The 19,580-nt window shown below is 32.4% G+C and overlaps 1 protein-coding gene and 2 pseudogenes across 1 annotated transcript; all 3 read left to right on the forward strand.

Moving 5' to 3' along the window:
• The first annotated feature begins 997 nt into the window (after positions 1-997).
• LOC11427273 (probable inositol transporter 2) lies at positions 998-5,669 on the forward strand (annotated as a pseudogene).
• Positions 5,670-6,422: 753 nt separating this feature from the next.
• LOC11442104 (probable inositol transporter 2) lies at positions 6,423-8,845 on the forward strand (annotated as a pseudogene).
• Positions 8,846-10,432: 1,587 nt separating this feature from the next.
• LOC11435355 (phenylalanine--tRNA ligase beta subunit, cytoplasmic) lies at positions 10,433-19,319 on the forward strand. The gene is made up of 19 exons (XM_039834740.1): positions 10,433-10,596; positions 10,680-10,735; positions 10,826-10,926; positions 12,047-12,176; positions 12,261-12,376; positions 12,939-13,005; positions 13,169-13,210; positions 13,361-13,402; positions 13,582-13,658; positions 14,389-14,449; positions 15,137-15,265; positions 15,364-15,495; positions 15,711-15,845; positions 16,672-16,746; positions 17,767-17,871; positions 18,144-18,239; positions 18,358-18,441; positions 18,720-18,806; positions 18,969-19,319. The coding sequence occupies exons 1-18, from the start codon at positions 10,539-10,541 to the stop codon at positions 18,786-18,788; spliced, it is 1,575 nt and encodes a 524-aa protein (XP_039690674.1). The 5' UTR covers positions 10,433-10,538; the 3' UTR covers positions 18,789-18,806; positions 18,969-19,319.
• Positions 19,320-19,580: the final 261 nt, after the last annotated feature.

Genomic DNA, 19,580 nt, shown 5'->3' on the forward strand with positions numbered 1-19,580 from the left:
TCACCGCGTCTCTTTGTATTCTACATCTTCTTACCTTATCTCTCTGCCTTCCACTGTTCTTATCTCACATTTCAGATGCGCTTTCCTTATTTCTATATCTTAAATGTTTGATTGCTACTAGTTATTATTATGCATGTTGCTAGTTATATTATTATGCATGCTTTGTTCATGTGTCCTCTTTTGTCAATTTAATCCTCTTTTTATGATTAACCATGGCTTTGTTCATCTTATTATTACTATTTATTTTAGCATGCTAGTTTGTTCATATTTCATCTTTTATTTGACCATCTTTTTATAACATATGTTTTCGACATCTTTTTAGCTATGTTCAATTTAATAATAATTTATTTGTTGTTTTTATTTCTTTTAGGATTAATTTTTTTTATAAAATCTACGTATTATATTAATATTAATAGATAAGAAAATCAAAATATATTTCTAGTTTTCTCAAAAAAAAAAAAATTCTTGTCAACGAAATATAGATTATACTCTTTTTTGAAGAAAGATTATACTCTTGTTTTTTTTTTTTTTTTTTTTTTAAAAAGATTATACTCTTTTAAGTATTTTTTTTTCCCTCAAAAAAAAAATATAGTTATACAAGTATTAATATACAAATTGCATATTTTTAGTTTTTAAGTGGTCGAGTCATCGATTCAATCCGATTTAATGTAGTTAAATACTTAAAAAAAGTTAATCCTAAACAGAGTCATCTAACCGAGTTATACGGTTTAATCCAGTTCAGTCATGCAGTTCAATCAATGACTCAGTAGTTCGATCATTAATCCAATAACTCAGTGCCCCTGCCGAATCGACGACCGAGCCGAGTTTTAAAACTATGCAAATATGACCCCAATCTCTCAACATTAGTATCACTTTGTTTTGTCTGACTTTGTGGAAATCATTCATCGCTCTCTCATTATATATAAATATTTTGCATATGATCCAAACGGTGGTTTGTTTCTCAATTTCCAAAGAACCAATTCACCACAACCACCACCTCAACCTCTTTCAAAATGGAAGGTGAAGTACATAAGCCTGATATATCAGCTTTTAGAGAATGTCTTTCCCTTTCATGGAAAAATCCTTATGTCCTTCGTCTTGCTTTTTCTGCTGGTATTGGTGGCCTTCTCTTTGGCTACGACACTGGTAATTACACTACAACCTTTTTTCTTTTGGTTTTCCTATGTTTCAATCTCTCATGTTATCAACCATTAGTCTATTTAACATGTTTTGTTTTGTTTTGTTTTTGTCTCCTTGACACAGGATACTCATTATTATTGATATTAATTTCTCATTAATTAATTATATTACTATTTTTGATGGGTTGATAATTAATTTTACTTGTTTTGTAACATGCAGGTGTCATATCTGGGGCTCTTTTGTACATCAGAGATGATTTCAAAGCTGTTGATACCAAAGTTTGGCTTCAGGTAAATTTCTTTCATATGATATGAATGTGTATTCTTTATATGTGTTTTAATTTAATTTCTATGTACATACGTTTCTGTTTAACACTCTGTACAACAACAAAAAAAACCTATGCTTCTCTCTTTTGTTAAACAAGTTCAATTTTTCTATACCATATTTTTGGAATTAAATTTTAATAGTCGGTTTAGTAAAAATATTGATCATCTTTATCTTCTTTTCTTGTTTATTGGTGATCATGGGAAGACCGTTACGGAAAATTTTAATTAACAAGATTAACATGCGAAGATTCTCTTTTATTTATTGGATAATACTTCCTAACTAAATAATCCGGAATATTTTTAGGGATATTTGTTGTTTTTATTCTTTAATTTATGTTTTTATCAAAACAAAATCAGTTTTTAGTTATTTTTATTTTACTTTAATATCTCCTACGTTTTTGAACTATTTATTAAGATTATTAAAAAATTATTTTTGATTTCTGCGATAAATATAAAATCAGTTTTTCGGTTTTTCTTCCTTTGGGTTTGAAGACAATAACATGCCAGATAAATTCACACATGTTATTTCCCTAAATTCTAACATATTAATCTCAAGCTGCATCGTTATCAATCTATTCACAGTAGCAAGCACTTTATCACATGGACCCGTGGCCTACTATATTAACTTGGATGGATATACAAATAATAACGAAAAAGTAATATCATAGGAGATACCTAGTTGGAAATAAAAATCTTAATCGGACACATAAAAAAAATGATAAAGAATTAAGTCATAAAGTTCAATTATTTTTTCTTTTAATTTTTTTTTTCATTTATGTTTGTGTACTTAAATTTTGTTTTTTTAATTGTATTTGTAATAAGTAAGTATGTCTCTAAGAATATACGTGGGAGAATTGAATGAGAGAATCATATTGGAAAAATGCAGCTACTACTTGATTGTTTGTTATTCTATTTCGTTTTTTTTTTTTTTTTTCTTTCTTCTTCTTTTTTCTCTTTAAACCATAGATTTTGGTGGCACATGGAGTAAAGGTTTATTTGACACGGAGAAAATCACTTTTATATTCTTTTGTTTAAAGGAGAAAATCACTTTTACTTAGAAATTTTTTATCCGTTTGTTATCGTCTTTCAAATAAAGATAATCTAAAAAAGAAATTAAAAAATGGTTTAAAATAAGAATATTTTTTTACTCAAAACATGAAGATAGTAGCTATCAAAATCATTTTTAAAAAAGAAAAAATATCTTATGTGTAGTTTGATCTCTAAACTTTTAACAAGACCTAATTACAAATTACTTATAAGTTAATAGACTCAATTAAAATTTTGTTTAGATCAGAAACATATTTAAAAATTCCAAATAAATTAGTATAGTTATTTTTTTTAAAATAAAGTGCACGTGAGGTGTAACTTGTAGTAGTAGGTAGTAGTTTTTCCTCTTTTATAAAAACCATAAGGTGAAAAAAGAAAGTAGACTTTTCTTTTCGTGATTAGTAAGAGGTACCTTTTGCAAATTGATAGTACAAAACATTGTGGAATGATTAAATATATTAGAAAAGTTACGAAAAAGTAAGTAGTAACCAGCATGTTTTAGAAATTTATAATTTGTACAATAAAGAACATTTGAAGTTTGATCTTCTTTCAAGTTCCATGCAATACATGCATAGGATATTTTCATGATTGGCATGGTTTGAATTTGAATGCATACATGATATAATCTATGTTTAGGTAGAATCATGCATGTTGAAATACAATTGTAAATGTGATAATAATGATTAAATTTTTCAATTTGACAGTCAGCTATAGTGAGTACTTTACTTGCTGGAGCAGTAATAGGTGCTGCAGTTGGTGGCTGGATTAATGATCGATTCGGAAGGAAAAGATCAATTATGATTGCAGATACCCTCTTTTTTATAGGGTCTGCTATCATGGCTGCTGCAACCAGCCCTGCTATTCTCATCGTGGGCCGTGTTTTTGTCGGACTTGGTGTTGGAATGGCTTCAATGGCTTCTCCACTGTACATTTCAGAAGCTTCGCCTGCTAAAGTGAGAGGTGCCCTTGTAAGCCTCTGTTTGGTTTGGCTTTTGCAAAGCCAGAATCAATTCTGGAGCATTTCAAAAGCAATTCTGCAATATTTAACATGTTTGGTTTGGCTTTTTAAAATAGTTTTTATCCTCCAAAAGCAATTCTAGTTGAAGCTACAATTCCTAGCTTCTTACTTTCCTAGAATCAATTCTACACCCTCAATTCTATTAATTCCATCCCTGCCCTCATTAATTTAGTAATTTCTATTTATTTGTATTTAACTATGTCTATTTTGGTAATTATACATTCAAAAGTAATTTTGATCAAAACTATCCAAACAACAATCATTCTGTTTAATCAATTCTGCATTATTGTATCCAAACATAAATCAATTCTGTCAAAATCAATTCTTTCAGAATCAATTCTGTCAGAATCAATTCTACACACCTCAGAACCAAACACACAAGTCTCAACGGTTTTCTCATCACTGGGGGACAATTTCTCTCCTATCTCATCAACTTGGCCTTCACTAAGGTATGAAAACTATTATATTAGATCATGATTTTTGTTTCTTTCTCCTTATATCGAAATCATGTTGTTTGTGCCTTGTAAAAAGAAAATAAGTTAATCATGACACTTTTATTGATGAAGCTTTAAAATGATTGACATAATTATAAAATTTTCAAATAGGAAGGTCCTTTAGGTTGAAATTGTCGTGAAATAACTTTTGTGATTAAGAATTTCTAATTCCAAGATCGTTCCATGCATTTTTTTATTTTACTAAATTTGTGATTCATTCATTAAATATTTCATTTCATAATCTTCTATCTACCTTAACATTATTGATTATTGATTTGTTTAGGCACCTGGAACATGGAGGTGGATGCTTGGTGTAGCAGCATTACCTGCTATACTACAATTGCTACTAATGTTTTGGCTGCCAGAATCACCTCGTTGGTTGTTTCGAAAGGTTAGTTAAATCATCTACATTGTTTTGTCCAATGTTGTCAATCAATAGTTTGTTCAAATCCGCTACAAAAACAGTGTCTTAGGGATGCTACAATCATTATGTGACAGAATTTTGCTTGTCTCTACAGGGTAAAGAGGAGGAAGGAAAAGCAATTCTGAGAAAGATTTACCCAGCAGAAGAAGTTGATGCTGAAATTCAGGCTTTATAGGAATCAGTTGCAATGGAATTGAAGGAAGCTGAATCTTCAGAAAAGATAAGTATGATCACACTTTTAAAAACTACAAGTGTGAGAAGAGGTTTGTATGCAGGAATGGGCCTTCAAATATTCCAACAATTTGTAGGAATCAATACCGTAATGTACTTCAGCCCAACTATTGTTCAACTAGCTGGTTTTGCATCTAATCAAACCGCAATGCTTCTGTCTCTTATCACTGCTGGGTTGAATGCGTTTGGTTCTCTTATAAGCATATATTTCATCGATAAAACCGGGAGAAAGAAGCTAGCTTTGATTAGTTTGTTTGGAGTTGTCTTATCACTTGTGCTTCTTACTGTCACTTTCTGACAAACCGAAACTCATTCTCCAATGATAAGTGAAATAGAAACTTATCATTTCAACAACACCTGTCCTGCTTTTACTCCTTCTCGTGGCGGATGGGACTGCACAAGGTAAATATGCAATCTTCCTCTTTCCATAGGCCATTTTTAACTCATTTCCATAAAATTTGCATGATAGCTAATCAAGAGTATTATATATGCAGCTGTTACCAGGTGCATGCTTGATCTCAAATGACATGACAAAGAACCAATGTCAAAAAGGACACAGATCATGGTATACACAAGGATGTCCTAGCAAATTGGGTTGGCTTGCACTGATTGGATTGGCTCTCTATATACTGTTCTTTTCACCTGGAATGGGGACTGTTCCATGGGTCATAAACTCTGAGATTTACCCTTTAAGGTATAGAGGAGTCTGTGGAGGAATGGCTTCAACAAGTGTTTGGATCTCAAACCTTATTGTTTCTCAATCCTTTTTATCTCTCACACAAGCTATTGGAGTTGCATGGACATTCATGTTGTTTGGAATTGTTGCTGTCATAGCAAGTTCCTTTGTCCTCGTTTTCGTACCAGAAACCAAAGGTGTTCCAATTGAGGAAGTGGAGAAGATGCTTCAACAAAGGACTCTGCAATTCAAGTTTTGGAATAAGAGAATCGCCTCTCAGAAGGGTTGAGTCAGTTTGAGTTAGTTTATGACTATTTTCTTAGGATCTGCATTAATAATGTTTTCATATTTTTAGTGTTTTGATTTTATGCTTTTTTGGATTACCAGCTTAAAAAATAAGTGGAATGAATATCCACATTGTGAATATAAAATTATGCTACTCAACATTTGGTAAATTAGAGCTTTCACTGTTTCACATCTCAAATATCTAATCGTTTTGTCTTTTTGTTTTCAATATTCTTTATTCACAATGATGGCAAGGATTCTTGCTTGGTGTTTACTATACTTGAGTATTAATGTAGTCACTCTTATTTTACACTTTACTTGATACCCGTGCAATTACCCTCCAAAATTATACAAATTAAATACAGAGACTTCGTGAGGAAAAGGAATCAATCAAGATTGAAATAGAACTATTAGAATAAGTGGTTTGGTTTAATACAACTCCATAAAACTAATTTGTAAAGTGAGATTGCACCTATTTATAAACACATATTTAAGTTATATCTAATTTAATGTGAAATTTTTTAATACTCTTTCACGTCCATCATTATTGAGTTTAGTGTGTAGATATAAATAGTTGGTAGTCCGATAACGAAATCCTAATAGGAAGTGATCCTACGAGAATCTTCTGAAGACTATGATACTATTGTAGGATTTTTTTATATTGGCCTAATTCATCTCAATGTACACTATTATCAAGAGTCATATTTTCTAAGTGGGACTTCAGATTTTCTCATAACACCCCTTTGCGTTCAACATTATTGGCCTTGGTGCGTGGATATAAATGATTGATGATGATAATAGAAACCTGATAACAAATAACCCAACTGATATTGGAGGATGCTTTGATATCATATTAGAATATGTGGTTGGGTTTAACAGAAGGCCCCTAATTAATCAATTTTATAGGGAAAAAAAATTTGACACGTATAAATTTAAGTGAATTATTATCTTTGCTTTTGTATGTAGACAAAGTGGGAAGCACCAACCGTCATTTTAGTCTTCAAAATTGTACAAGTCGACACAATTTGGTCCTCTAATTTACCAAATATTATAGTCCCAAAAGTTGAAGATCATCAATTTATTTAGTCATTGCTTCGATCAATTTATTCTCCAAGATTTTCTCTGGATTTGTGATTCTCTACTTATGTTCAATTTTCATGCACAAACGTTGTTTTGAGTTGGCTTGGGCATCGATATTGTATTGTATCATAAGTATAGAAGTATAAACAAGTACGTTTTCTTAATCGTTGAAAAAAACAAGACAACAACATGATCGGTTTGGAAGGAAAATTACAATCCTTTATGCAGATGGACTATTCTTTGCTGGATCAGTAATCATGGCTATTGCACCTAACCCAACAATTCTAATTGGATATAAAAAATAAAATACATTCATGTTCTTATGGATGTTTGAACCTTTTTTCCTTCTTTCACCTATAGTTGTTAGTTTTTACATTATATATGCACATTTTCCCACCAAAATATGTATATCACCACATAACAAATTTTAAAATTTTGCAAATCGATGTTATTATGCATATTATGGAATTGATCCCTCAACTTTTTAAAAATGAAGAGAATAAAATTCTAATTTCCTCAGAATTTCCAATGATTCCGTCAAATTCGAACGGTTAGAAACTGAGTTACTTTTTTTTTTCTTTCTATTATCAGCTGCCTGGAACATGGAGATGGATGTTAGGAATGGCCGCAGTACCAGCTGTTGTACAACTTGCACTTATGTTTTCACTCCCAGAATCACCACGTTGGCTAGCTATACCGAAAAGTTAGTGCTCATTCATCATCATCATCATCAATTTTCTAAGATTTTGTTTTCCTTATTAAGGTGCTTATAGAATAACTTATCCATAGTTTATATAAACTTATCGTACATAAGTGCTAATTTATAAAAATGGTTTATGACACGTACATAAGTGCTTTCCACTCATTAAGCTCTGTATGATAAAACAAATATGAGAACAATTTAACTTTATTTCATCTTTGATAATAGCGAAAATTTATACAATATGATTGGTTTTGCCAATATGTAATAGGGAAGGAAAGAGGAAAGTATAGCAATTTTGAAGAAGATTTATCCACCTGAGGAAGTTGAAGCTGAGATCAAAGTTTTGAGTGAATCAACTGAAAAGGAAATTAAGGAAGCAGAATTTTCAAACAACATAACAATAGTACAAATGATGAAAACCAAAGCTATAAGGAGAGGTTTATATGCAGGAATGGGACTTGCAATTTTCCAACAATTTGTTGGAATCAACACTGTCATGTACTATACTACAGTCCAGCCATTATTCAGTTAGCCGGTTTTGCATCCAATCAAACGGCACTTCTTCTGTCACTCATAACATCTGGACTAAATGCATTTGGTTCCATTTTAAGCATGTAATTGATTGAAAAAAGCGGAGAAAGAAACTCGCTTTAATAAGTTTGACAGGAGTTGTAGGATCACTAATTCTTCTTACCGTTGTTTTTCATCAGACTGCGATTACCTCACCACTTATTAGTCCAACTGAAACTGCTAACTTCAATTCCACTTGCCCTGGTTACTCTAAAGCTATTGACCCTGCTAAATGGGATTGTATGACTTGTCTTAAAGATGAATCAAATTGTGGCTTCTGTGATTCCACCGATAAGGTAAACAAAGTAGTTTAAATTTATTATGCTCTTGTATATATTCATCGTTGTTAAGAGCTCTTATACATAATCTTGTATCAAATGTTGGGTTTGCAGCTAAAACCGGGGGCATACTTAATCCAAGACGACGCATCTAAGGAGCGCTGCGCATCACAACACAGAGATTGGTACACACAAGGATGTCCAAGCAATATAGGATGGTTGGCGATAGTTGGTTTAGCAGTCTACATAATATTCTTTTCACCAGGAATGGGAACGGTTCCATGGGTTATCAACTCTGAAATACACCCTTTAAGGTATAGAGGAATATGTGGAGGAATAGCATCAACAACAGTGTGGGTCTCTAACCTCATTGTTTCTCAATCCTTTTTATCTGTCATAGAACTTCTTGGGACTGCATGGACATTCCTGGCTTTTGGAGTAATTAGTTGTATGGCCATTGTTTTTGTTATTATTTTTGTCCCAGAAACTAAGGGAGTTCCAATGGAGGAGATGGAAAAATTACTTGAAGAAAGAAAACTTGGTTTCGATCTTGGGAACAAACCTAGCTCATAAGTTAAGCTCGTGACGAGTCCTATATATGTCATCGAAAAATAAATAAATTGAACAAGGCCATTATATATGTACGTGTATACCCCATTTCATATATGTACAATTTAAATAATGTACCAAGTTGAATACAGCATATTGCTCTATGTTCTTCTTTCATTTATTTATACCGTGTACTTCAAGTTAACTAACATATGCTTTTTGGTTGGACTTTTTTATGAACAAATTTACCTTTAGGAACTAAATTTTTTGTAATTATGTAAATTTTAATCCAATATTGTTCAGAAAAATTTACCTTGGAATAAATTTAAATCCAATACTCTCCTTTAGAATTTTTAAATTCTAAGGGTAAATAATATGTTATAAGTTTAAAAAAATGAGAGAAAAAAAGATCAATTGTGTGTTTGAGATGACAATATTGACAGAATGATAGCCAACCGCCGAGTACTCTTTTAAATTCTAAAGAAGTGATGGTTAGTATAATTCATTCCGTCAATATTATCATCTCAAACGCACATTCATCTTTTTCTCTATTGTTTTCTTGTACATCTTGAGATAGTTCACCTTTTAAAGGCCTGGTCATCACTAAAACACAACATTTAGGCCTCTTTGTTGCTCCTGCAGTTGCAAGGTCCTATTATACAAAGAGGTTAGATATATACCTACCTCTTTTTACAAGCTTGAGGGTTTTCTTGAAAAGCTTGTTTGCAGCAAGAGGTTAAGCAACGGAAGCTGGTGCAAGCAATATCTTCTTCCTCTCCTTCTCTTCCAGCACCAAGTCACTCCCCATTTCTCTCTTGCTTCGATGAAAGAGGTTTTACGGTCTCCCAAATCTCAAGCTTGGCGGTTTCTATTAAAAGTAGAGATTTAATATTGAAAATAGCAATTTTTAAACTTCTAAACATTTGAATATATGATTCTTGAGACAAAATTACTATATATAGTTACTTTTTAGAATTGTATCTCCCCAATATTTTCATAAACGATACGGTTTGGTTTGGATTGGTTGTGAGACAAAAAATCATTCAAACAAAAAATTTAAAGGATTGTGCTTCGGTTCAGTTTAAATGACTTAAAAAAACGATCAAACCCAAACCTGATTTTTTATGTAGTTAGTTTGGATCAAATTTTGGATATCAACTCTTTAAAAATATAAAGTGTAAAAAATCTCAATTTTTCTTTCACGTCTTAAATTAGACTTTATTAAGTCTAATGTGTGATGTTAGATTTCTTATGATAATTTTATAGTTAAATCATGTCAGACTTTATGTCAATGTGTAGGGATGTTAATATTATCCATAAATGTGGATCCCATAAAGAAATTACGCACATGAAGAAAAGAATGAGGGAGAAAAAAAAAACCCAAATATAATGCAGAAATGAGAATGAGTATCGTCTCTCGACTCCCATGACGGGAAACAATTTGAATGGTGGGACACAAGGACGAAAAATATTCCTTGCGATCATGTCCCAACCCCGCCCCATTGACATCCTTGGAGCCCTATGATTTATTTATTTTTGAGGGAAACCTATGATGTGTTGGTTGATTAAAAAAACAAGAAAAATAACGCCCAATATAAAAACCTAAAACATCCCCTCCAAAAAAAAAACTAACACAAAACTTGGGTTTTGGGTTTAGCTAACTTGTTTAAGAAGTCGCAGCTTGTGAGAAACCGCGATTTTGAGAAGATCTTGCAGCATGCCTACCGTGAGTGTAGGGCGGGATCGTCTGTTTGCAGCTCTAGGAAAAACTTACAGTAAGTCACCTTCCATTTCTTCTCCTTTCAATCAATCTCTAATATCATTCTTCAATTATTTTCATGAATTTCCATTTCTCCAGCACAAGAGGAATTTGAAGACCTATGCTTCAGTTTTGGAATTGAGCTTGACGATGTTGTAAGTTACTTTCCCTTTTAATTTCCAACTAATTATCATCATAATCTCGTTAATTAATTAATTAATTAATACACTATCATTGTATATTAGACTACAGAAAAAGCAATTGTAAGAAAAGAGAAGCATTTAGAACAAGAAGAAGCTGATGAGGATGAAGAAGTTATCTATAAAATTGAAATTCCTGCTAATAGGTACCCACCCCCTATCATTATAGTCCCTGCAATTATACCGTTTTTATGGTTTTAGTCTTGTAAGTGTTTTTGTTTGGGTTCCGTCCTTGCAAATTCTAAAACACTTGTTTTTAGTCCCTGAAGTCATACGTGGCACAATATAATCAAGCCACGTGGCCCATCAAGGTGACGTGAGGGACCCAAAAACAACTGAGGACTGAACCCAAACAAAAAAACTTGCGGGAACTTATACCAAAATCCTTATAATTGCAGAGACTAAAATCATATTTAAACCTATATTCTATGTTTGTGTTATAGATGTGATGTGAATCAACAAAATGTGTTAATGACATGATGATTGAGTAAATGTTGCAACTCTAATCTAGATTTTTAATGTTTAAGTTTTTCGGTTATCCTCTTAATTTTTTACTTTGATTTGGGATTCGTAATCTATATTGTATTTGAAATAAGCTTTTGAGTACATCAGTGGATATTGACGATAAAAATTCAAACTTGATACTTGGTTAAATTGGAATGGATGTGATAGTGCTTGCTTCCCTATTGTGTTAGGACCTAGTATGAGAGGGTGTTTTAAGTAATTAGTAGGTAGTTAGTTAGGTTTAAGTAATTATTAGTAAGTGGCCCGTTAGGATTAGGATTTAATAATAAGAGGCCCATTAGAGTTAAATACTAGAATGTTCTCTTTATTTGTATATAAAGGGGAATTCTTAGGAGTTTAGAGTATGACAGATTGAGTTTTCTGTTCAGGGCCAGAGTAGGATTCCTCTCTGAGTAGTGTCGGAGCTTTGCTCTGGGAGTAGTTAGAGAATCTCTCTTCTACTATTTTACTATTTTCGTTCGTATCAATAAACCACCCTATTTTCTTTATTCACTATTTGTTTCTTCTTTTGTTAGTTCATTGGTAGGATCCTTGAGGTTCCTATCATATTGTTGGAAAACAAAGTTGGAATACTCATTATGAATGATGTGGTACATCATTTTCTCAAAGCAATAACTCACTTAATTATGTAACCATTTGAAGCAAATCATCACACATTGTCACTGTTATCATATGTGGAAAAAGTGTTAGTTTTCTTTAAAGCAAAATGTCACGCTGAATTGCTGTTTACTTTTTGCTCAGATATGACTTACTCTGCCTTGAAGGATTGGCTCAAGCCCTCCGAGTTTTCTGTGGGTTCCAGGAAATCCCTACTTACAAATTGGCTGACATTAGTAAGGATGCAATGCATAAAATACATGTAAAGCCAGAGGTAGGCATGCTGTGCATATACACAATTTTTTAGTACAAGCCTTTGTTAAGTGGAAAATGAATTGTTTCTTTTGTCTCATTGCAGACATCTCTAATTCGTCCATATGTTGTTTGTGCTGTATTAAGAGGTTTAACTTTTGATAAAGCGAGATACAACAGCTTTATTGATCTCCAAGACAAGCTTCACCAAAATATTTGTCGGTAATGTGATTTGAATCGCCACTTTATTTGTTTTATGCTGCACATTACCTGTTTCTCATATCAGTGATGTACTTGCTCCTATCTGTTTACTTAAGCATTTTAGAGCCATCTTTAGTCAAATATGCTTCCGTAGCAGACTTCTAGTGAAGGATAATTTTGTATTGTAAGTGTCTGTGGATTGAATAGCTTGCAAAGCAAGCCGTTGTAGCTGTATAAATTAGTTTAGCAGAATTCATATGTTTGGGTAATTTTCTGTAAAACAAATATATCACCTAAATTTTGTCTCCACCTTTCTCTCTGTTTCATTCTCTCTAGATTCTTCAAACCAAAATAGCCTTGTGAGTTTGAATGCTGTCATGCGTGCCTTTATTTTCTCCTTATTGAGTTTTTGATATCATACATATGTTTTAGTGCATAAAAGGTTATTTCCGTACTCTGAGCTGAATTTTGTTTATATTGTATATATGTATATCATTTCATTAGTTTATTTTTATATGTTTTTGTAATCTCATATCACTGCACTTTAAGAATGATTGTTCAATTTGTTTTCATTCTGTTTCAGGCGAAGAACTCTTGTTGCCATTGGCACTCATGATCTGGATAAACTGGAAGGTCCTTTTACCTACGAGGTTGATTTCTTTCAAACTCAGGAGCCCCGTATTTGAATTCTTTTAAGGCAGTTTAACCAAGAGAGATCTTAATAGTTAATTGCCATTTTCTTACGAATTTGATGATATCTTGTTCTCTAGGTCATCAACATAATGTTTTCTCTCATGTTTTTTCTTTTGCCAGGCTTTACCACCTTCGAGTATTAACTTTACGCCTCTCAAACAGGTAACTTTATCTGTGGCATTCATTTTCTATTAAAGCATATGTTTGAAATCACATTAGAAAAAGAAAAAAAAAAATTGGTCTATGAATTTATTAATCAAGCTGTAAATCAAACATTTAATGATTTTCGTTCCTCTGTTCTTGGCATGGCAGGAAAAGAGCTTCAGGGCTGATGAGCTCATGGAGTTTTACAAAGTGAGTTTTTTGAACATTGTTTCCTTGCTTTATATATAGTATAAGTTGTTATGAACCTAGCACGAGTAAGCTTATGAGTCATTTTAGTGCACCCAACAAAGTGTTCATTTATTCTGTTTTCCTGTTTGGACATACTTCCTTTGAGATGCGTCTGAATACTTTTTATTTAATTTTGACAGTCAGATTTGAAACTGAAGAAATTCTTGCATATAATTGAGGACTCTCCTGTTTATCCAGTTATATATGATAGTAAGAGGTATTATATTTTCATTGTATCCTCATTTTTAAATTTGCAAAACTTTGAAATCTTTTAGCTCTCATTCTGGTAATACTAGTTTACCACAAAGCTTTGTTTGTATTTAAGCATATTATGATTATTATTTGTACTATTATTGTTGCGTACGGATGGGAATGCATGGCTGCATGCTAATTTACATTACACTAAACTAATAATAAAATTGTGAATGGATGTTACAAAAAGACATTGGTGTGTAAATGCTTGTTATGATTCTATAGGCTGTTAAATAATGTTCAGGATGTATGAACAAAGTATAATTATAAAATTTATGGCATGGTGATTAATAATTTATTTTCAAACACGTTCTATGTTTTTAATTTCTAAACAAGAAAAAATCATGCTAGTTATTCTAAAATCCTATTGCCATTGGTTGCATATGATTTTTTTAGTTTTGGTATTGCTTGGCATTAGAAGATAGCGGCATTGGCGGTGACTCAAATCTGTCTATTATCTAACAAGGCCTAGGGTACCTTCTTTTCTTTGGGAGGAACCGTGTCTTTGTGCATAATTTTGTTCTACTTCTTATTGATGTGTACGGTAGAGGGGTTGATTTCACGCCTTGAGATTTTTCACTGAAAATTCAGAGGTGATTGAGTTACTTCTTCTATGAAAGCAGAGACTATGATGTTTCTATACAAGAAATATGACTTTTTGGATTTACCTTTAATATGAAGCCATGTTTGCACAGTCAGTGCCTGAGGATTGGGCCAATTTGTTTCGTTAGTGGGGATCCTCGTCTTTCACCAGTTGTATTATTTCTCCTCTCTAATAAAATGTCACTTTCGCAAGACACCCTATCGGTTGAAATTCTAATTTATTTTAAATATTTCAGATTTAAAGCATATAATATACTCATTGTATATTTTGCAAAGATGTAATAAATTTCTACAACGAAAAAGTTAACTACGTTTGTACATTTGAATTTTTTACTCATGACAAACTGACACGTGAATTGTAGTCATTTCATTTACAGATGCATAAACTGAAAAGACTTGTCAAATATTCTTCAATGAGATGTTTTTCCACTGAATTTTGGTCTGGTTAATTTTTCTGCATTTCATATTTGACAGTCATTTTATTTTTTTAAATAAAAGAGTGTTCTCCTGGTGTTCTTTCCAGATTTTAATTTACAGCATGAAATTTTTTTACCTGTTAATTTATTTCTTGGACTAAAGGTTTGCATGTATATAAACAATCAAGAAAAAAATATTTTTAAGATCTGTACATAATACAGGGTGACTACATATTCCTTTGTTTGGTCTTTTTACTTCTATGGTTGAGTTCTTCAGATGTTCACTATTACCTTCAGTTCTATTTTGCTAGGCTTTTTATGGGCAGTGTATTGTCTTTAATGCAAGATTCAATGATTATGCTTTCTGATAGAAACTGAAATTAATATTTTAATTCTTGTGCCATAATTTTCCCAATTTTTTCAGGTTACCAAGTTCTTAAACCGGATGCAATTGCATGCTAAGCAATCTACATCTGACAATAAACAGTGCAACTTTATTGTATCTGTACCTCCTACTAGAAGTGATGTTCTTCATCCATGTGATGTTATGGAGGTACTGGCAGTGATACGCTTAATCATTAACAGATGCATATTGGATCTATTACATATATGTTTTACAGACAATGCCTCTTCTGGTTCTGTTATCTGCAGGATGTTGCCATAGCTTATGGATTCAATGCTATTAAGGATCAAGCAATAATCGATAATAAGGGGTCTAAGAGATTAGCTGCTTCCTTGACACTACTTCCTCTGCAGGAGCTGAGCGATCTTATCAGAAAAGAGGTATAGAAGAAAAATATAGATCTTGTGTCTCCTTTAATTGAAGCATGTTAAAGTTGCATGCTTTTGATTTTCTTTAAAATACGCCAATCAGTTTATGGTGTTTGTTAAAACTAATGCAACAGAATAAATTACTACCTGAAATATTCTTGAATGATATCGTTAATTTCTTGAAATGCCTAGTTACCTGAATCCTTTGATTGCCAATTATTTTTCAGGTTGCAATGGTCGGGTTCACGGAGGTTTTGACCTTCATACTCTGCTCTAAGAAAGAAAACTTTTCCATGCTAAACCGCAAAGATGATAAATCCAAAGCGGTTATCATTGGAAACCCTAGGTCTTCAGACTTCGAGGTTCATACACTTAAACTCTTTTAATTGCAATAACTACATAATCTCTTAAAATGGTTTTTTATCTTTCTGTATTGATCTTTTTGCATTATTCTCTTGAGGTTGTTATTCCAGTTGCTGGATAAACTACTAATAGTATTCACTGTTTCTTTTACATAGCTCTTTCAATAGCTTTTATTTTTGTTAATATTTCTTTTTTTTAATGTTTGATTTGGTGGAGTCACTCGTCCTTTATTTTCATGATCTGTTGTATACAGTATACAAATGTATAAAAGTGTTTTCCCCTAGAAACACTGTTCATGCTACTTTTCATCCAAAAAATAGAAACAAAAAAAGAATTGTCATGGAATACATCACAAGACAGCTGTGCTGCTTCATCCTGGCTACCATCTACCAATCAGTTTGTCAAATCTGATGGTTTTCCTTTATATTAGTACTGCTGCATGGGTTATGCTCCCACTTTCCTGTTTTGGATTAATATCTGAAATTGACATTCTCAACTGGATCAAACACTTCTATTTTATCTGCAGTCTACTCATTTGTGTTGACCTGACATTTTGGTGGGCCCTCTATGTTGATGGTGTTTATTGCTATTAACCATCCCCACTTGCTGAGCACTTAAGATGCAGTCCATTCTATCTGTTGATAATCTAATCTGTATTTGTTTTTAGTCTTAAATTTTTTTTTGAAAAAAAGAGAGAGCATATAACTGGATAATTGTATTTACGAGTGATGTAGTGGTTTTTCTCCATGTTCAAATTTATATTTGATCTTTTTAGTTTAATTTTTTGCTTTAATTTAAATTTATATTTTTACTTAATATATTCAGGCTGTACGGACTAGTCTTATGCCTGGTATTTTGAAAACTGTTGCTCACAACAAGGATCACCCAAAACCCATAAAGGTATTACTTAACTTATTCTGTTTGGTCTTAGATCTTGTTATCATGATCCTATGCAGTAATTATATTCTATGAAAGTGTGATACTCCCATGAAAACTCAGTTCCATTGATACTATATTGTATGGGGTCTTTTGCATTAGTTAACTTATGTCCTTTCAGTGTAATATTTATGAATCATGTATTGTATTGGAGAAATTAACCTTAGATTCTTAAACTTAAGCATCGAATCAAAGAAAGAAGCATTAAATGACTTGTAAATTTGTAATAAACAGTAAAGTGATAAGTTGGCTGGAAAAAAAGAAGTTAAAATAACCTGATTTCAGATGATTTTAAGGTGTGATTGTGTGGACAGTTCAGTTCTGTTATCTGTAAATGCGAATTTATAGTTGCGAGGCTGCAAAACTGCCTATGCACTTTCAATGCTACGACCCTTGATTTTAGGAGCCATTTTTTCTTCGATCGTTATGTTCCTCTGCCATGCTTGACTAATAGGACTTTTACTCCGTCAGTCGTTTTAGAGAAATCCATTTCCAAAAACAGTTAAAATGGTTATATGATCCCTCATGTATGAACATGCATTTGGCTATTGGTTAGAAGTCTCCCTGTTCTCCAATTCCCCTTGCCAAAATCAAGTTTGCGAATTTGACTAGTGCTACAAAGGAAAATGTTTATTGTCCTTATTTTTTGCTTTATATTAATTATTGGTCGGTGCCAACTTCCTTTTTAAAAAGATTGTGATATTATTAGTATCTTACGCTGCAAGTCTATTGTCAAATGTATAATCAGTTGATTTTGATTTATCTTAAATTTCCTTTATTTCTGAAATCGACAACTAAGGCTAGTATGCTATCATCCAATGACCTGATAATACGTTAGCATGTGCAAATTTGAAAGATTTAAACTTCAGTCAGACAAAATTAATCAACTCTACCTCTGCATCAGATAATTCAATTCATCATTTTTTTTTTCACTCTTCTATTTTTTAAGCTTATATGAATATGAATTGAAAATTTTTGGTTCAGATTTTTGAAGTGGGTGATATAGCTATTTTGGATGACAATGATGTTGGTGCAAAAAATCTCCGTCAACTTGCTGCACTATACTGTGGTGCTAATGCAGGATTTGAGGTATAGTTTATAATGACTTCATGGCAGTTTATTTGGTTTTTCGCTCGTTGAATACATCACTAGCTCCACTTGATTGATTATAGATAAGAATGAGCGAACCTAGATTTTTCTTATCCGAAACAGCTTAGAATTTAATTTACACTTGCTATAATTTAACAAAGTGTCATTCAAAATAAATATTGCTGCTTCTCACGGTTAGCATACATTCTACCTAGATGAGAGAATAATAAATTGGATCATTGTACTTAAATTTATCAATGGATGATATGCAGATAATTCATGGCTTGGTGGACAGAGTAATGGAAAAGAATGGGATTTCCTTTGTTTCACCTGGTGATAAATCAGGATATTATATTGAGCGGTCAGATGTAAGTGTATATTAATTACTACATAGGATCCCTCTGTTTTTTTATTTTATCCTTCCCTTTGTTAGGAACACTTATTCTGCTTCTGACTTCTAAATTATGAACTCGACTCGTACTGAAGGAACCCGAGTTTCTTGCTGGTAGACAAGCTAGAATTATTTACAAGGGAAAGCAAGTTGGGACTTTTGGCATTGTTCATCCAGAGGTATTTGTGATCACTGAAATTGTGTCATCTTGATTTAATATGGCCAATTGTTTGGTACATAATTTTGCATTCCTGTTTTTTTAATATATTCTGGTAACTGTATATTTTCTTAAATTGAGTCATATGCAATGGAATCTTTGAGTTAAAATGATAACCAAAGGGGCATTTGCTTAAGTATTCAATTTTCCCGTGGGGTAGATTGTATCTCTGGAAACAAATGCCTTTGTATGTAGTTGGAGTCATATACAAATTATTCTGCTTGTTGTGTATTCTTTCAGGTATTAAACAACTTCGACATTCCTGATCCCTGCTCCTTTGTAGAACTCAACATTGAAAGTTTCTTGTAAGGATTATTTTAAATAAATGCAAGTGTCCCCATCCTAAACTATTTCCTATGGTCAGCCTGTGATGATGCAGCTTTGTACTTTTCCACGCTTTTTGCTCTTCTGTATCTTTCACCCCTCTTCCCTGACTACTGCATCATCTCCGTCAAAATTTTGTTGGACTGATGTTAACTTTGTTTATAGGTTGCCATTGACTCCTGGATATTTTGAGTTTATCATTAATTCAATCTGGGAATCAAGATGCCCAGCTAGTTGAGTGACTATTCAATCGCCTTGAGCTTCATACCTGGTTCTTGGGATTTAGAAATACATTCCGGTAGCAGAATGTAACTTATCTGACCTAGATCAAGGTTGTTTTGTTGATTATACAGTTCTGTTATTCTCTTTGTTTGAGTTATTCAATTTCTTGTGTTCCGAACATCAGAAGCCATAAACTACACGGTAGGGGATAATTCTACCTTAAGTTTTAGAGCTTTTGTTGAAGACAATTTTGTCTTTAAAACCAAGACAGATTAATAATACAACTCTTGTATAGTTAGGTACCCTAATACGACAATCAAACATCAATAGTTTTAACAATTGTTTGTTCAGTATGGACAACCAGATACTGCTGAAATTTTTGCCAATACAGTAAAACTGTAAAAGAGTTGTCGCAAGGGACATTTCTAACACTCATGTCTTCAGTTTATAGTACTTGTTTAAGATTGCAGGATGTTTATGTTTGTTCTATCTGTGTTGATGCCATAAAGTTTGAGCTTGATGTTTGTTAGTGATCTTCTTACTATATGAAAAACT

Source organism: Medicago truncatula, chromosome 5 (genome assembly GCF_003473485.1).
Source record: "Medicago truncatula cultivar Jemalong A17 chromosome 5, MtrunA17r5.0-ANR, whole genome shotgun sequence".
Classification (NCBI taxonomy): domain Eukaryota; kingdom Viridiplantae; phylum Streptophyta; class Magnoliopsida; order Fabales; family Fabaceae; genus Medicago; species Medicago truncatula.